Raw genomic sequence first — 25,013 nt, 5'->3', positions numbered from 1 at the left:
GCTCCGCGGCATGTGGGATCTTCCTGGACCGGGGCACGAACCCGTGTCCCCTGCATCGGCAGGCGGTCTCTCAACCACTGCGCCACCAGGGAAGCCCTGGAGTAAAGTATTTTCATTCTCTTTTTCTTATTTTATTATTTTGCCACTGCTTTCTTTCAAAAAAATTTTTTCATATTTACAGAAAATTCCTGGATACTCTAGGAACTTATCTATGTGCCAAATTAGAAATTACTGAAATGTCACACACTGAGAAGCTATATTTAGGTTACACTGAGACTTAACGTACCTGAGTAACGTAACCTTTTATAGTTCGGATAAATTTAATTCTCCATGCTATAATTTCCTCCAATATCCCACATGTAACTACATAAAGGGAGAAACAAATGCAGGGAGTAATCTGTTCAAAATTATGTGTTTCTCTTGGTAAGATTCCTGATATTTCCTTAGAAGTGTGCTCAGTCAGAACACACACATTCCTAAGGTAAGAGCGAGGGGCAGAGGTGGAGGGAGTTCCACATCTCCCCCGCCCAGGGGGCTACCAGACAAAGCACACGGACTGAGCCTCAGGGCTATCTCAGGTTCCAAAACACAGAGGAAGAAATTTTAGCATCTGAAACTCTTTAATGGTCATATACATTTCTGCTTAATTTTTATCTATGATTTCAAATAGAGGTTCTCAGTACACATTAACCAGTGTATGTTCCCGAAAACGTTTTAAACTGAAATTTAATACTACTACTTTGCATGTGAGTGTTACTTTAAAAACTGTGGAGAATTTTCCTATTTTCTCCTTTTTACTCGCAATGGGTACAAAGGAAAGACATTATCATTCCTTTTCTTCCCACTAAAGAACTAGAGCAGGGAATACTGACTTCTGAAGAAGCCGGCAGCTGTTAACGTGAGAACTGGGAACAGACCCGGCCCTCCCTACCGGCTGCCTGTGTCCTGCTGGTAGACAACCAGTCTCACTGCTGATTCTGAAAAGGCTGTTGCTTTTAACCTCAACTTCATGCTGAGCAAGTGCCACTGGGGCCAAGTCCTGAGAAGTCAGTTTGGAATTCCTCTGACTCTTGTCAAGTAGCCAATAATCTAGAAATACTTTTTGAGTCTGAGAAGCTGGCAGAGTATTTCATTCATTCATTTCACTTACCTACTTTCTAAACATGGAGTTTTCGGATAAGAGGATAGATGTGGGAGGACGCCGTGCACCTGCCCTGTGCTCGATGATCAACCACTGCACAGGGAGGTGCAGCTTCCATGTCCCTGGATGCGGCTGACCCTGGTCCACCCCATTTGAATGGAGAAGATACTGAACCATCTTGGCACCACATTCAAAGCAAGTAATTTACTTTGTGAATAATTTTTTATTGAAATGTTTAAAAATCTCAATCCACAGCTGAAAATGGATCAGACAGATCTGGACCTCATGCTGTGTCTTCCACACCAGATGAATGTGGCGCAGTGAGTGGGGGGCTAGGGTGCAGGCAGAGAAACAGGACCCTTACTCACCCCCTCCACGCAGCCCCCTGCTCATCCAATATGCTCCTTTCCTCTAATAATTCTCACTTCATCTCCTGTTTTACACTACTTCCAAACATCTTACCAATGCTTCCTAACTCTGTGTTTTTTTAAATACAGAGGATCCCATGTATCGCGGAACCTACACACAAAGTAACGTGAACCACCCCAGAAAGCTGAATGCCTATGGCAGAAAACTATATAAGCAGTAGTGATGAAAGCCTCCCCTTCCTAAGTAACTTCCAAAGTAAGGGCAAACTCACTCTGAAGTCCCCAGCCTTGTTTATTAGCATAATTAAAATTTCATTTAGGAGCATATTTTAGCATGAGGAGAAGAAAGCATGTAACCAGATACGGCTGCAAGTTTCTCTAATGAACAAGAACGCATTCCTCTACAAGCAGAGGAGACGTCTGGGATGTAAAGAATAGTAAAACCAAGGGTTTCACAAAACAGTAAAACCAACGCAACAAAGCAGCCCAGAAGCGGGAGTGGGGCTCTGTTCTGTACCTCGGATGGATTCCATGGCCGAGATGCGCAAGTAGAGAAATTTCAAAATAAAAAGGGCAGGGTTACTCAGCAGCCACTCAGACGTAAGGACAACGAGAATAACACAGACAACTGCCCAGCAGGGCACTCACCTAGGTGCGTCTGAGCCATGACGTCAGCCAGTCTGTGGGCGGCGCCACTCCCCCCACTCTGGGTGGAAGAGGAGGAGGTGGTGGAGGTGGTGGAGCCATGGATGGCCTGGCTGATCCAGTGCTCCATGTTGATGCTGCCCTGGCTGGAGGTGGGGGTCCCCTGGGAGTCGCCCTGCACCGAGCCTTCGTCTTCTGAGCCAGAGGAGGTATCTGTGGGAGGCAGGTGATCAGCCGTGTATATCACAGCAAAGAAGCCCCCCCCAGGATTAGTCCCTCTCCAAACACTGCGAACACAGACCTACCTCCCACACTAACTGATCGACGACCTTTGAACACTCTTGAAAAATTACACACTTTTCAGATGACAAATTATTTTTCACTGTAGTGAAGTCTTCATCCAAAACACCTGACATATATATGCCACAGAAAGTTGTGACATTACAATCTCAGACAAAGACATACTCACCAATTTCCTCCACTCAAGAGTTTGAGGGAGAAACCAAATGTTTTCTGTGTACTCAGACACCAAGCGAGAAGGTCAAGGTGGCGTTTTCTAAAAGACACTGAACTTTCAAGCATTTCGAAGTGTGATGCTCTGTAGCCCTTCTTTATACCGAGGTGTTTCTCTGAGTCATGTGCTATTTTAAGTTCCATGTGAGTGTGGCCAGTCTCATCCTCCTGCCTCTCCCAATGAATGATCTGGACTTCTCTACCAACCTACATCTAAGGACTCTGCCTCTTCCTTCCAGGAGGACAGTAAATCACCACACTACATTCTGTGATCAAACTAAATGCATTTACTTTTATATTTGTTCCTTATAAAAGTTTTTCATTATTTACTTGATTTATTTTGCTATCTATGAAAACTGTGTATCTTGGATTGAGCAAAAACATGTCACTTTTTGCATTAAAATTAATGGAAATAGTATTCATTTAATAACTTTTCACCTAGAAGCAAGGTTTTCAAGAACGAATCGTTGTATACTTGTTATTTAAACTTCAATATAAGAATGACATTTAGGATCGTACATATAGGTGAGTTATGTGAGATGCTAGGAGGGAAAAAGGATGAGAGTAGCTCTAGAACATTTACTGAGAATAAGTGAAAGGGTAATTTGTCTTAAATTAAGAAATAGGACTTTTTCTTTTTTTAATGTTAATTTTGCTGTTTATTCACTCATTCATTCATCAATACTTATTAAGCACTTACTAATGTATTAGTTACTGTTCTTTTTTTAAAATTAATTTTTATTGGAGTATGGTTGATTTACAAGGACTTTTTCTTTAACACAGCAATATTTGTAAAGGATATTTACATTGCATTTTATTATCATTGTGACGCGACCTAGGCTGTCTAGAAATTTTTTAAAAGTTTATCTATTAGAAATTTGTTACAGAAGCAACAATAATATTAGAAGGCCAAGAGATTCTCTTCCCTTGTCCTTCCTTTTAAAATAACTTAGAATTATAATTTACATAAAAATAAAATTTATATTTTTGGAATTCAGACCTAAGAATTTTTTCAATTTTTTTGAAATTGTGGTAAAATACACATAACATAAATTTTTACCATTTTAACCATTTTTAAGTGTACAGTTCAGTGATATTAAATACATTCATAATGTTGGACAACCCTCCCCATAACTCATTTCACCACCATCCATCCACTTAACTCATTTCACCTTGTAAAACTGAAACTCTGTCCCCATTAAACAGTAACTCTCCATTGCCCCTTCCCCCCGCATCCCCTGACAACCACCACTCTACTTTCTCTCTGTGTAATTCTGACTACTCTAAGTACCTCATGTAAGTGGAATCGTACTTTTGTCTTTCTGTGACTGGCTTATTTCACTTGGCATAATGTCCTCAAGGTTCATCCACTTTGCAGCATGTGTCAGAATTTCCTTCCTTCTTAAGGCTGAATAACATTCCATGATATGTACAGACCACATGTTGTTATCCGTTCATCTGCTGTGGACACTTGGGTTGCTTCCATGTTTTTGCTGTTGTGAATAATGCTGCTGTGAACATAGGTATATAAATATCTCTTTGAGAGTCTCCTTTAAATTCTTTTGCGTATGTACTCTGAAGTGGAATTACTGGATCATATAGTAAATTCTATTTTTAATTTTTTGAGGAACTGCCATTCTGTTCTCCATAGAGGCTGCACCTCTCTGCACCTCATTTCCACCAAGAGTGCATAAGGGTTCCAATTTCTTCATATCCTTACCAACACTTGTTATTTTCTGTTCCTTTTTTTTTTTTTTGATAGTAACCATCCTCATGGGTGTGAAGTTGTATCTCTTTGTAATTTTGATTTGCATTTCCCTAATGATCAGTGATGTTGAGTATCTTTAAATGTAATTATTGGCCATTTGTATATCTTCTTTGGAAAAATATCTATTCAAGTCCTCAGACTTAAGACTTCTGAGAAATGTATACACCGGTATATCCACACAGAACATTACCACCTCCCCAAAAGTTTTCTCATGCCCCTTTACAAATCAATCTTTCATTTCCCACCCCATCTTCTCATAAGAAAACTACAGAACAGTATCATTCATGATATAGACACTAAAATCCTCAAAAATATTAGCAAACATTATCAAGCAACATATAAAATGACCAAGTGGTAACCAGGATTACACATATGAACATGAATTAAGGTTAATTTGACATTCAAAAATGAATTAATGTTATATATCATATTAGTAGAATAAAGAGAAAAAAAAAGTATGTTAACCTTAAAAGTCAGAAAAAGTATTTTACAAAACCTAACACCCACTCATGATAAAGCCTCTCAACAATGCAGGAATGGAAGGAAACTTCCTCAACCTGATGAAAGGCATTCATGAAAACCCATAGCTAACACTGTATATACTGGTAAAAGACTGAATACATTTCCCCTAAGATAAGAACAAGGCAAGAATGTCCCCTCTTGCCACTTCTATTCAACATTATCCAGCACGTTCTGGCCAGTGAACTACAGGGAAAAGCAAAAATTAAAGGCATCCAACCAGATTAGAAAGGAAGTTGTAAAACGGTCTTTATTCACAGATGACATGATCTTATATGTAGGAAATTCTAAGGAACACATGGAAAAATTCTTGAATTAATAAATGAGTTAGCCCCTTCTGCCATGTAAGGACACAGTGAGAACATGGACGACTATGAGGAAGAAGGCTCTCACCAGACAATGAATCTGCCAGCACCCGGATATTCTCAGCATCCAGAACTACCTTTGCATTGACAAAGTCATCAATGTGCCCAGCTAATTTTCCAGTTATCCTTGAAGTGGGGGGTTGGGGGGGGGACTCAATCAAAATTTGTTGAGTGGAGCCTCCAAGAAAGTTCTTTAATGGGGACTGCCTCTGTTGAGAGGACTAAAAGACAATGGGACAAGATGAATTTCTGCAGTGGGACAAGCACACACAGGGTGAGAGAACCAAGATATCTCTTATCAAAGCAGATAGGCATCAATGCTCCCCCACACCCTTTTCTGGCTGGACAGACTGCAAATTATTCCCACCTCCCAGGGAACAAGCACACGTTGATCTAGTAGTCAGAAGTCAAAATCCAGCCATCCAATCAGTTAGCATGCGTTGTCACTGTGGCAGGTGAAAAGAGTTGCATAGTTATACATCTGACTTCTTAAATTCACAGGACCACCAAAAAAAGATACGAAATATCTTTATAAGATACTAGCACTGAACAATAAGGGAATGAAATTAAGAAAACAATTCCATCATGACAGCATCAAAAAGGATAAAACACTTAGCAATATATCTAACAAAAAATTAAGACAATACCTAGTAAAATCCCAGAAGGCTTTAAGAAATTGAAAGCTTATTTTAAAATTTATTTGGAAATGCAAAGGCCTGGGAATAGCCAAAATAATTTTGAGGAAGATGGAGGACTTCATTACCTGATACTAAAACTTACTATGAAGTTAAAGTAATCAAGATAGTGATATTAGCACAAGAATAGGCATATATTTCAATGGAACAGAACTGAACCCAGAAATATAGTCCTACATTTATGATCATGGTCAATTTATTTTTGACGAAGATCCCAAGATAATTCAATGAGAAAAAGATCATCTTTGCAACAAATGGGCTGGGCAACTGAATATTCACGTATCAAAAAACCAAACCAAAGTAAAAAACATAGATGCCATAAATAAAAATTAATTCAAAATGGATCACAGGCCTGAGTGAAAGAACTAAAACTATAAAATTTCTGAAACTTCCCAAAGCACAATCCATACAATAACTGATGAATTGAACTTCATCAAAATGGAAAACTCTTAAGCTATGGGTAACATAACAAGTCACCACCAATTCACTGGCTTACAACACTGCACATATTTATTATCTTAACAGTTCTGGAGGTCAGAAGTCTAAGATCAAAGTGTTGGCAGGGTTTTATTCCTTCTGGAGGCTTCAAGGGAGAATCTACTCCTTTACCATTTCTACCTTCTTAGAGCCCACCTGTGTCACCAGCTCATGGCCCCTTCATCGATCTTTAAAGTGTATCCCTCCAACCTCTGGTTCATTATCTTTCCTTTTTTTTTTTTTTTTTTTTTACTTTGATACTCTTCCCTAAGGACCTTTTTTCCTCCAGTTTTATTGAAATATAATTGATATCTATCACTGTATAAGTTTAAAGTGTACAGCATAATCGTTGGACTTACATATATTAGGAAATAATTACCATAGTAACTTTAGTTAGCATCGATTATCTCATATAAAATAAATAGAAAAAAAAACTTTCTTCCTTGTGATGAGAACTCTTAAATTTTACTCTAACAACTTTCACATAGATCATATAGCAGCGTTAACTATAGTTATATTGTACATCACATCCCTAGTACTTATAACAAGAAGTTTTTGCCTTTTGACCACCTTCCTCCAATTCCCTCTCCCACCACTCCCTGCCTCTGGTAACCACAAATCTGATCTCTTTTTCTGTGAGTTTTTTTTTAAGATTCCACAGTATTGTATTTCTCATTCTCTGCCTGAATAGAGACTTCTTTGATTACAGTGGGCCCACCTGGTTAATCCAGGATAACTGCCCTATCTCAAGATGCTTAACTTAATCATAACTGCAAAGTCTTTTTTACAATGTAAGGTAATATATTCACAAGTTCTAGAAATTAGGACATGGATATCTTTGGAGGGGGCCATAATTCTCTCCACCACAGACAACATTAAGAAAAGACAAACTACAGTTTGCAAATTGTATACCTGATAAAGAACTTGTATTCAGATTATATAAAGAACTCTTAACCAGTGAGAAGACAGACAACTCATTTTAAAAATGGGCAAAAGGGCTTCCCCGGTGGCGCAGGGGTTGAGAATCCGCCTGCCAATGCAGGGGACACGGGTTCGATCCCTGGCCTGGGAAGATCCCACATGCCGCAGAGCAACTAAGCTCGTGTACCACAACTACTGAGCCTGTGCTCTAGAGCCCGTGAGCCACAACTACTGAGCCCGTGTGCTGCAACTACTGAAGCCCACATGCCTAGAGCCCGTGCTCCACAATAAGGGAAGCCACTGCAATGAGAAGCCTGCGCACTGTAATGAAGAGTAGCCCCTGCTCGCCGCAACAAGAGAAAGCCCACGTGCAGCAATGAAGACCCAACACAGCCAAAAATAAATAAATAAAATAAAAATAAATAAAAAAAAATAAATAAAAAAATAAAAATGGGCAAAAAATCGGGACATTTCACCAGTGAATATATACAAATGGCTAACAAGCACACAAAAAGATCCTTAGCATCATTAGTCATTAGGGAAATGAAAATTAAAACCATAATGAAATACTATTTCATATCCACTAGAATGACTATTAAACAAATAAGGACAATACCAAGTGTTGGTGAGGATGCTGAGAAACTGGAATCTTTATACGTTGCTGGTCAGAATATAACATGGTATAGCCAGTATGGAAACAATGTGACAGTTTCTTAAAAGTCAAACATAAACTTACCATAAGACTCATTAATTCCACTCCTAGGAATCTACCCAAGATAAATGAAATTATATATATACACAAATATATGCACATAAATGTTGATAGCAGCATTATTCATAATAGCTGAAAAGTGGACACAAGCTAAATATCCATCAACTAGTGACTGGATAAACAAAATGTGGCATATCTATCTAATAGAATAAATTCTGCAATAAGAATGAATGAACTACTGATGCTACAAAATGGATGCTCAAAAACATGCTAAAGAAGATACAGAAGGATATATTTTATTAATTCATTTACAAAATGTCTAGAATATTCTTAGAGGTGTATAAATCAGATCAAATGCTCCCTAGGCCTGGATGTGAGAATGGGAATTAACTGCAAATGGGCACAAGGAAACTTTCTGGGGAGAAGGAAATGCTTTAAAACTGGACTGCACCAATAGCTTCACAATCTATATATTTACTACAAGTCATTAAATTATACACTTACAATGTGCTAATTTTATGGGATGTAAATTATACCCCAAGAATGGTATTAAAAAGGAACGTGTTTTCCACAATAGTTGGGCATAATATTCTGTAAGTATCAACTACATCAAGTTGGTTGATAGTGTTGTTTTGACAACTTTCTTATGATTATTTAAGAAGAATATTTTAAGAATCTCCAATTATTATTTTTGTTTTTTCTATTTTTCCCTTCATTATGCCAGGTTCTGCCTTATAAATTATAATGCTCTGTTTCTAGGTATATAAATATTCATTGTTATAACTTCCTGGTGAATTGCTCATTTTCCAATATGCAATGTTCATCTTTATATCTGGTACTACTTTGTCCTGCTGTCTACTTTGTCTGATATTAATATAGACTTGTTCACCTTCCTATGCTTTATGTTTGCATTGTATATTTTTTCATCATTTTATTTTTAACTATCTTTGTTTTTATATTCAAAGGTGTCTCTTGTAGACAACATATAGATGTATCTTCCTTTTTTATTCAGTCTGACAATCTCTTTTAAGTGGGCGTTTGGTCCATTTACATTTATTGTAATAATTGATATGAGTGAGTTTGCACCTAACATTTTGCTATTTGTTTTCCATTCATTCCTCCTATTTTAATCTCTGTTGTTGATTTTTCCCACCTTTGTTTCTATTAACCAAATATTTTTTTTTTTTTTTTTTTTTTTTTTTGCGGTATGCAGGCCTCTCACTGTTGTGGCTTCTCCCGTTGCGGAGCACAGGCTCCGGATGCGCAGGCTCAGAGGCCATGGCTCACGGGCCTAGCCGCTCCGCAGCATGTGGGATCTTCCTGGACCGGGGCACGAACCCGTGTCTCCTGCATCGGCAGGCGGACTCTCAACCACTGAGCCACCAGGGAAGCCCCCCAAATATTTTTTAAGAGTTTCATTTTATGTTCTCTATTAAATTCTTACATATACCTCTTCTCATTTTTTTTAGTGGTTACTTTAGGGCTAAGAATATGAATCCTCAATGGGTCCATATGGGGTCAATACTGTAACTGTTTGCTCTTCAAATCTGACACTACAAACTTTCTCTCCCATCTCACATCACACCTGACACTATTCATTTCATTCTTTCCATTTTCTGCTTCCTACTTCATAACCATAAAACAGTATAATTCCATTCACCTGGCCTTGTCTTTTGTGCAATTGTTGTTTTAAAGAAAATTACAAGAAAAAGCATAGAATTTTACGTTTACCCAGCTATTTACTGTTTCCAGTGTTCTTCTTTCCTTTTCATAGATGTAAATTTTTATCTGGGATCATCTCCCATCAGCCTAAATGACATCTGTTAGTGTGTTTGCAGTTCTGCTGGCACCATATTCTCTGAGCTTTCCTGTGTCTCATTATGCCTTTTTTTCACCCTCGTTTATGAAGTATATTTTCACTGAGTATGAATTGACAGTTTCAGTCTTTTCCTTTTGGTACTTTATAAAAATGTCTTCTCATTGTCTTCTGGCCTTTACTGCATCTTCACATAAGTATTCATAATTCATATGACCGTTCTTCTGTATGCAATATATCTGTTTACCTTTGATGACTTTCAAGATTTCCTCTTAATCTTTGGATTTCAGCACTTGGACTATTATTAACTTAGGGATGATTCTTTTCATACTTAATCTGCGTGGCGTTCACTGAACTTCTGGGATCTGTGAGGTGGTGTTTTACATCAATCTGAGAAGTTTGTGACCCTTATTTCCTTAAGTAGTTTTTCTTCCCTTTTCTCACTCTCTTTTCCTTCTTGGATTCCAATTATAAGTATGTTAACATTGTATCACAGATGCTTCAGGTTCTGTTAATTTTTCTTTTATCTTTTGACTCCTCATTCTTCAGTTTGATTAATTTCTCTTTATCTCTCTAAGTTCACAGACTCTTTTATCCTACTTCTCCAATCTGATGCTAAGCCGATCTAGTAAAATATCATTTCTGTATTATATTTTTCATTTCTAGAGTTTCTATTAATTTTAAAAATATTTTTTCCTTTCCCTGATCAGCTCAAGTATTAAGATAATATTTTCATTTAGTTCTTTGACATATTTTCATTTGATTCCCTGAATGAGGTCCACTGCCTAAAAGCAGTCATCTCATTTGTTTTGTGCAGCTTTATAGTTGTTTATGGTGTATAGGTTAGTCTGGTAAGTTATTTCATTACGGCTGGAAGCAAAAGTACTGACCAAATTCTTCTTATATTTTTGTACGTGAAAAATAAAGCAAAGTTTCATCTATAGAAGACTGGCATTGCAAAGATCCTAATCATATATTTTCTAGAAACTATGATACTAGTCAGCAACCAGTCACTTTATGCAGAGAATATAAACTTCAGGAATATTCTCTGAAGAAAACTGGATACAAAATTAGTTCTAACAAACACTATCAGCAACCAAGGAAAACAGAGTGAGAGAAAATGAAGCTGAGCCACGATTTTCTTCAAGCAAGTACAGTTACAAATATGTAGACTCCTGATAAGCACAAAATAGGTTATGAATGAAAATTTTTATGATGATGGTGTTGGCATTTATGATTGTACAAAACTATCCCATGTGATACTGTTACTAGGACTCCTGAATGATAGTTTACAAAATGTATTATATGGTGTACTTGAAAATGCTAACCAAATAATTAAATGCAAATGTTGCACCAAAAATGACACTCATTTCCAATAACATTCTTTTATATTTCACAAAGACCTTTGTACAAGGTTCGTTCTCCTGAAAGTTTTGTCTTTCATCATGCATGACACAACAACACTCATGAGGATGGATTCAACATGTGAAAAAGCACATACACAAATAATCACATTGCACCTTGTGCTTTAGACTCAACATTTCCCATAAAAAGTGGCTCAGAAAAATGTCCATCTCCCTGAATACTGTCTAGTTCTAAAGAGTTGGCTAAAATATATTTTAAGTGGGGTTTGTTATTCTTATAAGTCCATTCTGTTTGTTGTATAAACACATACAAAATAATTTTTCACCACTTATAAATTTTGGCAAATTATAACCATAAACTAAATAGGATTAAGTATATTAATTATGCTGATTTAAAAAGAGTCCAAAATACATGCTGTGGCTCAACAAAAAGGAAGGAAATTGGCAAAAAGGACACCCTTTCCTATTAGAATATTATATTCTTGAGATAAAGAACACTTGTGGTATTATCTGTTAAGACAAAACAAAACAACTAAGTTTTATATTATTTAAGTTTTGTCTTACAAAGCTCAGGACTTCCACTTTTAAAGGCATGTAAAGCTGAAGACTTAAGAGTTGTTTGAAGCAGTATTGGATATACTTGACCACATCTGTGAGTTGAAGTGTGTGCTTCTATTATCCTCACTGTTTGCAAACACTCATGACTAACTTCAAAAGACTCCAAAAAATGCTATGTATGTTCAACTATTCTTACTGCACCTTAAATTTCTCTTATGAACAAAGGGGTGTGCCAGGTAACTTAGATCTGCAGAAAAGACAGAGTGGCAACAACGACATGAATAATGTTGGAACCAGAAACACACAACAAAAAAATCAAGTAAATTAGGTTCAATCTTTCATGTTTCTAATAGATACCTGGACGTTTAACTTCGTATTTCACTTCAGTTTTGAAGATCACGAGATACAGATTATAATTATTTGGGTAGAGTTAAGTAGAGATCTTAGGTAGTTATATAAAATTCAAGATTAAACAAAAGCAGAAATATAATGGGATATTACCTTCAACCATTTAGATCAGGGGTTGGAAGGCCTGTGGACCAAACCCTCTGCCTGTTTTTGTGACTAAAGTTTTATTGACACATAGCCATGCCTTTCACTGACATGTTGCCCATGGCTGCTTCAGCACCACAATAGCAGAGCAAGCAGCTGTGATACCCCAAAATACTACCCGCACTTCACAGGAAAAATTGACGACACCAGATTTAAGTAACTGCCTAAATTTTTCAATTCATTCAATTTCTTAACAGAACATTACAACCTACTGACATTTTAAAGACTTGAGAATATGCATACACCAGTCTAAGCAGAAGAGAAATCCAGCTTCGGTCAGAAGGATGGATGTACAAACTCTTCTCTTGCTTTGTAAAGAACTAAATAAAATTTTATAGGATTTAAAAAAAAAGTCTGTATCATATTTGAGTCTAAATGAAAAGTTTAAAAATATTTATATAGACATATACATAATCATGCCAATTTTCCTTCCAAGTTTTATTTAGAGCGTATTTACTATTTCTGGACTTCTGGTTCTCAAAATCTGAATTACAGCACCATGATTTGGAAAGTTAGAAAGATCGCAGTTGCTGGAACTGACTTCATGAAGCAGACGGGACCTGCTGCTCACCTGGGGGTGTGTAGGCGTCCATCGAGGTCTGCACAACCAAGGACCTGCGTTTGGAAGGCATAGGCACTGCCATCTTCCTTTCTTTGTGTTTAGCGAGCGCAGCCTGGACAGCTTCTGTATGGACGTCTGAAACAAAGCGAGAGCTAAATCACTCCATTGTTCAGGGACAGCCCGAAGGCCCCAAGCTTTTCTGCTTTCTTTCTGGTCCTGTGAAAGAGTTTATCATCCTACAGAAACTGTCACAAATGGATGAGTGGGGAAGGAAGGAAAATAAGTGTAAACCTGCTAGTTTGAAAGCTCCAGGAAAAAGGCATTCAAATTCATTCATAGACTTTTAACTGTTCATTTTATTACCCTAGATCTGTATAAATAATCAGATACGGGATGTAAATCGCTGTGATTTTTCTTTTCTTAGAGTGAAAGGACATGGATCTTCAGATATTTCTTCACACGTCACATTTTCAAGCTTCTTAATTCATTTCAATGTTCTGTTAAGGTAAGTACGTACACCTTACAGGCTGTACGGTAATGATCTTAGCTAACACTTTCCAAATATCAGTTATGGGGCAGTCACTATGTTAGGTATTTTGTGTGTATGAACCCATTATGTTAACTCCACAAATGATATTTTACTGCCGATTTTGTAAGGTGGTGTCCTCAGGGCTTGGCGTGGAGAATCAGGTGGACAAGGTACTGTGTCTCATGCAGCTCACTTTCTAAAGGGTTAAAGACAGACAACAGACAATCAAAGGGGGTAAGAACGAAAATAAGATAAAAAGATTGAGTACCTACTTAACTGTGAAGCCAGGGAAGAGCTCTCTTACTGTGAAATCTGAATAGTAAGATGAGAATCTCCAAGACAGAGGGAAAAGCCAGCTCAAAGGCCCTGCACTGTGAATGAGGATGGTGCTGGCACAATGCACACAACACCAGCAGAGGGACTCACCAGGATGAGGGCTTTACAGGAGTGGTACGGAGCTTGGCTACCATTCTAACTTTGACAGGGAAGCATGGGGGAAGAAGGGTGAGCATGGATGACATGATCTGATTCCGTTTTGGAGGGCTCATTCTGGATGTTGTGAAGGAGACTGCAGGAGAATCAGAGTAGGAGCCAGGAAACCAGTTAGAAGTCTGCAGTCAGGATACTGCTACACCCACAATCTTCTACACGCTCTGTGGAGGAGCCACTCTTATTATTCCCATTTCACAAATGAGAAAGCAAAGGTATGAAGTTCCCCCAGTGTCATGTAACTGGTGAGTAGCATTGACAGGGTTTGAACCCAGGTGTGAGTAGTTCCAGAGCCCACACCCTTCACCACTAACCACGCTATTCTCTAGCTGTTCCTAGGAAAACTCCACCCTGTTAACATTTTAGAGTGGGGGTAAATATAGGCCAGCCCTTGGGCCAGATGCAGCCTGCAGTCTCTTTGTAATAATGTTCACTGGAACAGAGACACACTCATTTATATGTGTATTGTCTATGGCTGCTTCCATAGTATAAAAGCATGGCTGAGCAGTTGTGACAGAGACCGTAATGGCTAAAAATATTTTCTATCTGGCCCTTTACAGAAAATATCTGCCAATACTTGTTTTAGAGCATATCACATACCAAACACAATGAATTTATTTATTATTTTATTTTGTTCGGATTGTGTATGCACTGCTCTTTTCTCCTCAACTAGACTCAAAGTACTTTAAGACAAAAACCTAGTTTCTGGTCATTCTTTTTCTTAAACTCCTAGATTAAAAACTGATGACTGAATGACTTGTATTCACATTACTGAATAAAACTAAAGGGCTCATCAATGAGGTGAGAGTACATTGATTCTCCACATATCAAACACTTTGTTTGATATATTTCTCCTTTTGAACTTTTTGGATGTAATTTCAAATTTACAGAAAATCTGCGAGAATAGTACAGAACTCCCGTATAACTTTTACCCAAACTCACCACTTACATTTGACCCCATTGCTTTCTTTATGTAAGTATGCTTTTTCCTAATCATTTGAAAGTAAATTGCAGGTACCATGTTCCTCTATACCTAAATATTTCAAAGTATTTCCTAAAAACAGAGATATTCTCTTACATAATGTAAATTCTCAAAATCAGGAAGTTTAACAATGATATACTATTACCTAATTCAAAGTCCACGTTCAAATAGTGCCAATTATCCCAGTAACTTCCTTTGCAGTTATTTTGTCTTCCTAGTCTATGATCCAGTCCAGGACCATGGATGCATGCATTTATCAGATTTTCTTTGCCCTCCTAGATCTGGACCAGTTTCCCAGCTTCTGCCTCTCGTGAAACTGGCCATTTTAAAGAATATAGGCCAGTTATTTTGTAGATTGTCTTCAACTTGGATTTTCTGATGTTTCCTCATGATTAGACTCAGACCATGCATTTCAGTGGGGGTTCCCCAGAAGTCTGTCCTCTACTGATGGTGTTAACTTTGGTCCTTGGTTAAGATGGTGCCCATCAACTTCTTCCAAAGTAAAGATGTTACTTTTTCCACTATGTAAGATTCTGTTTAAATTTCAAAGAAACTGCCAAAGTGATTATAATATTTAACATCCACATCACCAATATATGAGATTCTAGTCCTGCCACCAGCACTTGGTACAATCTTTTCTACAGTAGCTGTTCTCATGGTTGTGAAGTAGAATCATGAAGTTAAATTTACATTTACCTGATGGCTTATGTTGAGCACCTTTCCTGGACTTCTTGGACATTTGCATATCATCTGTTGTGAAGTATATGTCCAAGTTTTTGAGCTGCCTTTTTATTACTGATTTATACTAGTTCTTTATATATTATGGATACAAGATTTTTTTTTAAGATATATGTTTTGAAAATACTCATCCCAAGTCTATGGCTCAACTTTCAAACCCTTAATAGTGTGCTTGATGAGAATTTTTCATTTTCATGAGATTCATTTTGTTATCTTTTCCTCTCTGGCTAGTGCTTTTTGAATCCTGCCTATAAATTTCTACCTACCCCAAGGTTCAAAAAATACACTCCTTTGTTTTCTTTGGGAAGCTTTATACTTTTACCTTTTACTTTTAGGTCTAGGTACCATCTCAAGTTAATTTTTCTAAGTAGTGGAAGTGGAGGTTGGTGTTCACATTTTCCCACATGCTTAACCTAACTTTTCAAGTACCATTTGTTGTACAGATTTTCCTTTCCTTATTAAATTGCCCTAGCTCCTTTGTCAAGTGTCACCTGACCATGTGTGTACGGGTATAATTTTGAACTCTCCATCTGGTACAGTAAATCCATTTGTCTATCCTTCTGCTAGTTCTATACTATGTTGATTAGTTATATATTTTTTTCAGTTAGAGTATTTACAAAACAACACATAAGATTCACCCTCCCAACAATTTTCAGGTGGTCAGCACAATACTGTCAACCACATGTACGTTATTGTGCCGCAGACCCCAGAAGTCCCCATCTATCCTGCATGACTGAAGCTCTACACCCACCTAACAGCAACTCACCACCTCCCTGCCCCCAATCCTGAGCAACCACCATTCTACTTTCTGTTTCTATGAGTTTACTATTTTAGATCCCTCATATAAGTGGAATCACACGGTATTTGTCTTTCTGTGACTGGCTTATTTCTCACAGCAAAATGTCCTCAAGAATATGCTGTAGAATATGCCATAATTTCCTTTCCTTTTAAGGCTCAGTAGTATTCCACTATATACACACACCATATTTTCTTTATCCGTTCATCCACCGATGGATATTTAAGTTGCTCTGACCTCCTGGCTAATGTGAATAATGCTGCTATGACTATTGGTGTAGCAATATCTGTTCGCATCCCTGCTTTAATATTTTGGATATATACCCAAATAGAATTCATAAATCATATGGTGGTTCTATTTTTTATTTTTTGAGGAAGCTCCATACTGTTTTCCATAGCTGCTGCACCATTTTACATTCCTACCAACAGTGCACAAGGGTTCCAATTTACCTACATACTCACCAACATTTGTTTTCTGTTTAAGAAAAATGTTTATAATAGCCATCCTAATGGGTGTGAGTGGTATCTCACTGTGGTTCTTAGTTGCATTTTCCTGATAATTAGTAATGTTGAACATCTTTTAATGGACTTATAGGCCATTTGTGCATCTTCCTTGGAGAAATGTCTATTAAAGTTTTTTGCCAATTATTAAATTCGGTTATTTAATGTTATTGAGTTGTAGGAGTTATTTATATATTCTGGATATTAACCCATGATCAGATGTATACAAGAGGATATGTTCTTCAATTTCATAGGTTGCCTTTTCCCTCTATTGTTTCTTTACTGCAAAGAAGTTTTAAGTATGATGTAGTCTCACTTGTCTAATTTTGCTTTTGTTGCCTGTGCTTTTGGTGTCATATTCAAGAAATCACTGCCAAATCCAATGTCATGAAGCTTTCCCCCTTTGTTTTCTTCTAAGAATTCTACAGTGTCAGGTCTTACATTTAGGTCTATAATCTATTTTGAGTTAATTTTTGTATATGGTGTAAGATAATGGTCCAACCTCTTTCTTTTGCAAAAACAAAAGCCAATTTTCCCAACACTGTTAGTTGAAGAGACTATCCTTTCCCCACTGTGCAGCTTTGGCAGCCTTGTCCAAGATCATCTGACCATATACACAGAGTGTATTTCTGGGCTTTCTATTCTTTTCCATTATTCTACATGCCTGTCTTTATGCCTGTACCACAGTGTTTTGATTATTGTACCTTTGTAATTTATATTGAAATCAGGAATTGTGAGGCCTCCATTTTGTGGTTCTTTCTCAAGATTGTTGCTTATCTGAGGTCCTTTGAGATTCCATATGAATTTTAGAATTTTTTCATTTCTGCAAAAAATGCCATTGGGGTATTGATAAGGAAGATTATTGTAGTTTTATCATAAATCTTGAAATTAGGTAGTGCAAGTCCTCCAACTTTGTTCTTTTCAAGTTTGTTCTGGCTATCCAGATTTGATCTCATTTTCATGGAAATTTTAGAAACACTCTGTCAATTTCTACAAAAACTCTGTTGGGATTTTGATTAGATTCATGTTAAATCTATAAATCAATGTAGACAGACTATCTTGAGTCTTCCAATCCATGAACACACGGTGGATCTCTCCATTTTTTTTCTCCTTTAATTTCTACGAACAATGTTCTGTAACTTTCACTGAGGAAGTCTTCCTAAATGCTGGATGTTATTGATGTTATTATAAAAAGCACTGTTTTTTTATTTCACTTACAATTTTTGTTGCTAGTGTATACAAATACAATTAGTTTTTATATACTGAATTTCTCCCTTCCACCCCTGCAAAATTCACATTATTTCTACTAGTTTTGTAAATTTCTTAAAACAGACCATCATGGTGTCTGTAAATATAGTTTTACTCCTTCCTTTCCAGTTGTGAACTACACCAAAATATTGAGTAGTCATGTAAGGGTGACAAAATTACAATGTATTGTTTTTTTGTCCATTCTTTTAGATATATGCAAGGTTTTTTGCCTTGAGCATAAATTACTTTTGCAATCAGATAAAAGTTATATTTTTGACATAAAACAATCATTTTAGAAAATATTAATAGATAAGAAAGGTACATTTTAAAGAAGTGTGGATTTTTTCCCACATTTAAAAAAATTGCTAAAACCAAACACGTGTGCTAAATTTTTTTCAGAAAATTGAAAGAAAATAGTAAAACAAGAATATTTTCAATCACAAAGACACTCACATGCCCAAACTAGGAGCCACTCCTGGCCTATGCCCCAGAAGGTAAAGAGTTTACCCACAGTTGGCCATGAGTCAGAAATAAGTGCTTGTTGCTGTTAAGTCACTAAGATGTTGGATAGCTTACTGTACAGCAAGATTGAACAATACATAAACTGATGAAGTAACTAATTCTTTTCAAAAGCCAACTCTATGTCTTATTTTAACTGCAAAACAATGGCATAAGAAACATTTAAAACATCTATAAATAGCACCCTGAAGAGTCCATAACACAACATGATGAATAACGATGGTAGGTGGAATACCAGGATGACCCTCCCCAAACAGCAGTGCTGGCGTGATCACGGAAGACCCCTAGAGAGCATGCTCACCCAGTCAAAACAAGGCAAAGATACGGAAAGAGATGTGCGGCCCTGAAGTTGAAGAGCTGCCTCTGGGGTGCACAGTGTAATTAGGGCAAAAAGCATTCACTGCAATGTTGAATGAAATGTTAGGATCAGAATTACCTGCACATGGTAAGCTTTTCAGTGCTTAATACTCCCCACTCCCAACCCAAATATCCAAACCAAAAAAGGACCACTAACATCTCAGGAGAGTGACTAGATGGAGAGACCTTTTTGGAAAGATGTTTCGAAATATGATGATTAGTCGGGGGAGAAAACCAACCCATGTCACCGTGTGACTCTCCTGGTTCTTCTAACTTGGCTTCTCCCTTCCATCCTCAACAAGGCTGGGAGCTCTCCTAGTTCCCCCTGTTGCCAGTTGTACATGTCTAACAGCTGCAGGAAGAGAGGAGAGAGTAAGACTGGACCACACGGCAAAGGGGACACAATGAAGTCTATCTTCTGTGAGAACCAACATGTGTCATCGGGTGCCATGGGGAGGCCCCTTGGCAGTTCCAAGTGCCCTGGATTCCAGGAAGGGGCGTCTGGATCAACAGTTAAGAAGACTGGAAAAGGGGTATTAGCTGAGAATACGTTCATAGCTCTTAGCCTAAAACCCAGATAAATCCTACAAGACCTCACGAAACTAAAAACTTTTAGGAAAATGTGGATAAGCAGGTTGCTACACAGCAAATCTTCCCTTGAAAGCTCAGCATCATTGCACGGGACACATCCCCGAGTGACATCAGTAGCTCTGATGCAGGAACCACGAAGGCATTTGACTAAGTGTCACAGAACCTTAATTACAAGTGTCTTGGATGCAATTCTTACACAGCCATGTGAATTAGGAACTAGATGAAGGCTGAGGAAGGGAAATAATAAGAAGTGGAGTCTCCCACTTGTTTGAGGTGCTGGGCAGGGTGACAGAACAGTCGAGCTCCCGGCCACACAAGGCGTCAACAAGAGCTGCTGATCGTTATGAGCCCTGAGTTCCAGGGAAGGTCTGAAGCACAAATGGACCGAAAAAGATTAAACTAAATACCAGGAGGAAACAATATGGCTCGAGAGCTGTACATTTAGTTTTACAGGAAAGGGAACTGCTATTTTCTAGTATTTCTAACGTCAATGGAGACAAGTACCAAAAAGCGGTCGAAGACATCCCACACTTCCCACGAAGGGGCTGGGAAGTGGCAGACTGCAAGTCCATGGACACAGAACATTATTTTAGTTTGGGATTCCACGGTGGCATTGATGTTACCAAAGCACAGAGGAAAGAAGCCAGTCTGATCAAGAAGCACTGAATTAGGCAGGGCAAACATGGCAAGGGTTAGGAAAAAAGGCAGAGATTTGAAAGCTTTCATAGCATAATGAAAGGCACCGTGCTGCCCGGAAACCAAACGTGACCTCCGCCCTCCAGGGCAGGGGTGTCTCACAGAGCTATCCCTACAGAGCTGTACAGGGCACGCTGGGTGAACTGCTGGCTGGTGCACAGTGCAGGGGCCGCAGAAGCCAGCAACATGCAAGAACCAAGAACCACTCCTGCTGAAAGGCCTCCACCTCCTCTGCTAACAGCTGCACATTAAGTCAGCTGACAAAGACAATGCAAGGGCCTAGATCCATTCTTTCCTGAGAAGGCAATGAAGGTGGATGCAGGTCTGAGAGGCGATAAATTGATTACGCCACATTTGAAAATAGGAAGCAAAACTAAGTAAAATCCTCTCATCCGCCCTTCCTTCCCCTGTGGCAGCATTCCCAGCTTATTCAGCCTAGGTCTTTCATTCAAACATTCTCAAAGTATCCATCTATTCAGAGAAAGGAGATATTTACGGTCAGCTTCACGTAGCATGGAATAAACAGATCACTCTGGCTAGTAAAGAATTTTTTGGGTACTTACCTTTATAGTGTTAGACAAATTGACATGCTAATAAGATGTACTTCTTCAGCAGAGTTTCAAAAATAGTGAAAATGGTAATATAAAATACGCCCATAGTTCTAGGAAAACACAAGAATACTGAAGTGACAGTCTAGGCTTTGGAATCAGAATGCTGGTTCTGCCACTTACTAACTGTAAAATACTGAATAAAATTTTAAATCCTTCTAGGCCTCACTTTGATCATCTGTAAAATGGAAACAAAAATCATAGAGTTGCTGTGAGAATTACGTAAGTTAAAATATACACAGCAAGCCACTAGGTACCTGTCACCTAGCAGCACTCATTAATGACAGCTGTTTTTATTAGTATTTTGAAGCAACGGTTTGGTACAGTGGGTTTGATCAACTGAAAAGGCCCAAGGAATCAGCACTGATAGTCTGTCTTGGGGTGACACCACCACAACGATGGTGTTCTTGCTAGGCACACATCACAGACCATGGGGTAAACCTACGAATTATACTCAGCACAAAAGGAAGGAAGACAGGCACTAAATGCTGACGCCTCTGAGCATGGGCTCCCGTTGCTGCAGCCTCGGGTCTGCAGCTCAGAGGTCAACCCCAGAGGGCACGCACTCGGTCGAAGGTTCTTACTCTTCACAAGACTTCCATATTTTTGACCCCTGCGTCAACAGTCTCAACAAGGTCTTCGAACAGATACAAGTTTCTTAATATCCTGAACAGAAGCTCTATTTTCCTTTTGGTTTCTTCAAAACAGACTGTACTTTCATTTGCTCAGTAAGAAACTACTATCCTGCAACACAGTAAGCAGTGGGATATTTGAAGAATAAATTATAAATAACTAGACACCTTTACCCCCCTCAGAGGAAGGGCGTATCTCTGTGTATCTATGGGTTTAAATCTTATTTATTTATTTATTTAACATCTTTATTGGAGTATAATTGCTTTACAGTGGTGTATTAGTTTCTGCTTTATAACAAAGTGAATTAGCTATTCATATACATATATCCCCATATCTCCTCCCTCTTGCGTCTCCCTCCCACCCTCCCTATCCCACTCCTCTAGGTGGTCACAAAGCACCGAGCTGATCTCCCTGTGCTATGCAGTGGCTTCCCACTAGCTATATATTTCACATTTGGTAGTATATATATGTGCATGCCACTCTCTCACTTTGTCCCAGCTTACCCTTCCCCCTAAGCGTGTCCTTAAGTCCATTCTTTACACCTGCGTCTTTATTCCTGTCCTGCCCCTAGGTTCTTCAGAACCATTCTTTTTTCTTTTTTTAGATTCCATATATATGTGTTAGCATATGGTATTTTTCTCTTTCTGACTTACTTCACTCTGTATGACAGACTCTAGGTCCATTCCTCTCACTACAAATAACTCAATTTTGTTTCTTTTTATGGCTGAGTAATATTCCATTGTATATATGTGCCACACCTTCTTTATCCATTCATCTGTCGATGGACACTTAGGTTGCTTCCATGTCCTGGCTATTGTAAACAGGGCTGCAGTGAACATTGGGGTACATGACTCTTTCTGAATTACGGTTTTCTCAGGGTATATGCCCAGTAGTGGGATTTCTGGGTCGTACAGTAGTTCTATTTTTAGTTTTTTAAGGAGCCTCCATACTGTTCTCCATAGTGGCTGTATCAATTTACATTCCCACCAACAGTGCAAGAGGGCTCCCTTTTCACCGCACTCTCTCCAGCATTTATTGTTTGTAGATTTTTTGATGATGGCCATGCTGACTGGTGTGAGGTGATACCTAATTGTAGTTTTGATTTGCATTTCTCTAATGATTAGTGATGTTGAGCATCCTTTCATGTGTTTGTTGGCAATCTGTATATCTTCTTTGGAGAAATGTCTATTTAGGTCTTCTGCCAATTTTGGGATTGGGTTGTTTTTTTGATATTGAGCTGCATGAGTTACTTGTATGTTTTGGAGATTAATCCTTTGTCAGTTGCTTCATTTGCAAATATTTTCTCTCATTTCTAAGGGTTGTCTTTTCATCTTGTTTATGGTTTCCTTTGCTGTGCCAAAGGTTTTAAGTTTCATTAGGTCCCATTTGTTTATTTTTGTTTTTATTTCCATTTCTCTAGGAGGTGGGTCAAAAAGGATCTTGCTGTGATGTATGTCAGAGAGTGTTTGTTCTGCCTACGTTTTACTCTAAGAGTTTTATAGTGTCTGACCTTACATTTAGGTCTTCAATCCATTTTGAGTTTATTTTTGTGTATGGTGTTAGGGAGTGTTCTGATTTCATTCTTTTTTTTTTTTTTAATTTCATTCTTTTACATGTAGCTGTCCAGTTCTCCCAGCACCACTTATTGAAGAGGCTGTCTTTTCTCCATATGGGTTTAAATCTTAAGAAAAACTGATGCTTGCTTGCCTCACTTCTCCCTCCTGAAGTCAAAAGCCATGACCCATTTTGCTTGTGCTGCTCTCAGAGCCCACATTATATCGATACAATTAACAGTAGGTATGTAGACAGAGAGGGGGATGCCCCTCCCACCCCGAAGGAAGGCAACAGTGAATCAACAGAAGAGAATGTTTTCTGTAAGGAAGCTTATTTGTTTCCAATAGTGTAACAACTGAGACCGAGATGCAAGCCAGACTGCTTGGGTTCACATCCCAGTCCCTCTGCAAGACTACCGACACATTACTTAACCTATCTGTGCCTCAGTTTCCTCATGTGCAAAAAAATGAAGCAAGAAGAGTGCCTACCCACTGTGGTGGCTACAAGGACTATGTGAGTCAGTTCATTACAAGACTCAGGGCAGAGCCTGGCTCGTGGTACCGAGAACACTATACTGTAGTCGGATTGTAACCTGATGTGTCCAGTATTAATGTCTCCAGACTCTAAGCTGGAGAGAGAAGACAGAGAAGAAACAAGTGTGGGAGAAACTGAGCTTCTTGGATTCTGACTACTGCCACTCCCCAGACCCACCACCAACCAGGGCCTGTCCAGGCTCAATTCCACCAGAGTTTCTTCTGTGGTCATACTGTTTTTGTTCTTTGAGTAAAATATGCACATAGAAGTACAGTTGTGCTGTCAAATTACCAATGGCATTGCTTACAGAACTAGAACAAAAAAATCTTAAAATCTGTATGGAGACACAAAAGACCCCGAATAGCCAAAGCAATCTTGAGGGAAAAAAAAGAGCTGGAGGAATCAGACTTCCTGACTTCAGACTATAATACAAAGCTACAGTAATCAAGACAATATGGTACTGGCACAAAAACAGAACTAAAGATCAATGGAACAGGATAGAAAGCCCAGAGATAAACCCACGCACCTATGGCCAACTAATCTATGACAAAGGAGGCAAGGATATACTATGGAGAAAAGACAGTCTCTTCAATAAGTGGTGCTGGGAAAACTGGACAGCTACATGTAAAAGAATGAAATTAAAACACTCCCTAAAACCATACACAAAAATAAACTCAAAATGGATAAAGGACCTACATGTAAGACTGGATACTATAAAACTCTTAAAGGAAAACATAGGAAGAACACTCTTTCATGTAAATTGCAGCAAGATCTTTTTTGACCCACCTCCTAGAGTAATGGAAATAAAACCAAAAATAAACAAACGGGACCCAATGAAACTTAAAGGCTTTTGCACAGCAAAGGCAACTATAAACAAGACGAAAAGACAACCCTCAGACTGGGAGAAAATATTTGCAAACGAATCTATGGACAAAGGATTAATCTCCAAAATATATAAACAGCTCATGCAGCTCAGTATTAAAAAACAAACAACCCAATCCAAAAATGGGCACAAGACCTAAATAGACATTTCTCCAAAGAAGACATACAGATGGCCAAGAGGCACATGAAAAGCTGCTCAACATCACTAATTATGAGAGAAATCAAAACTACAATGAGGTATCACCTCAAACTGGTTAGAATGGGCATCATCAGAAAATCTACAAACAAATGCTGGCAGGGTGTGGAGGAAAGGGAACCCTCTTGCACTGTTGGTGGGAATGTAAATTGATAGAGCCACTATGGAGGACAGTATGGTAGTTC

General features: G+C 38.3%; 1 protein-coding gene across 4 annotated transcripts in view; it reads right to left on the bottom strand.

The window, feature by feature from the left end:
* The window catches only part of DIP2C (DIP2 acetate--CoA ligase C (putative)), a 363,448-nt gene that overhangs the window by 135,774 nt on the left and 202,661 nt on the right, over positions 1–25,013 (bottom strand). For all 4 annotated transcript variants that reach the window (XR_016391944.1, XM_089906635.1, XM_022554535.3 and 1 more), the window contains 2 exons: positions 12,986–13,111; positions 2,158–2,367 (listed from right to left, as the gene is read on the bottom strand). Coding sequence is in view for 3 of the 4 variants with exons in the window: in XM_089906635.1 (XP_089762761.1) it covers positions 2,158–2,367; positions 12,986–13,111 (336 nt within the window). In the remaining variant the exon portion in view is untranslated. The remainder of the gene's footprint in view (positions 1–2,157; positions 2,368–12,985; positions 13,112–25,013) is intronic.

The sequence above is a fragment of the Delphinapterus leucas genome, chromosome 2 (assembly GCF_059928025.1).
Source record: "Delphinapterus leucas isolate spDelLeu-1000000601 "Yukka" chromosome 2, BTC_Dleu_Yukka2, whole genome shotgun sequence".
NCBI classification, from domain to species: Eukaryota; Metazoa; Chordata; class Mammalia; order Artiodactyla; family Monodontidae; genus Delphinapterus; species Delphinapterus leucas.
The sequence above is the reverse complement of the archived record's forward strand: the minus strand, read 5'-3'. Positions and strand labels throughout refer to the sequence as shown.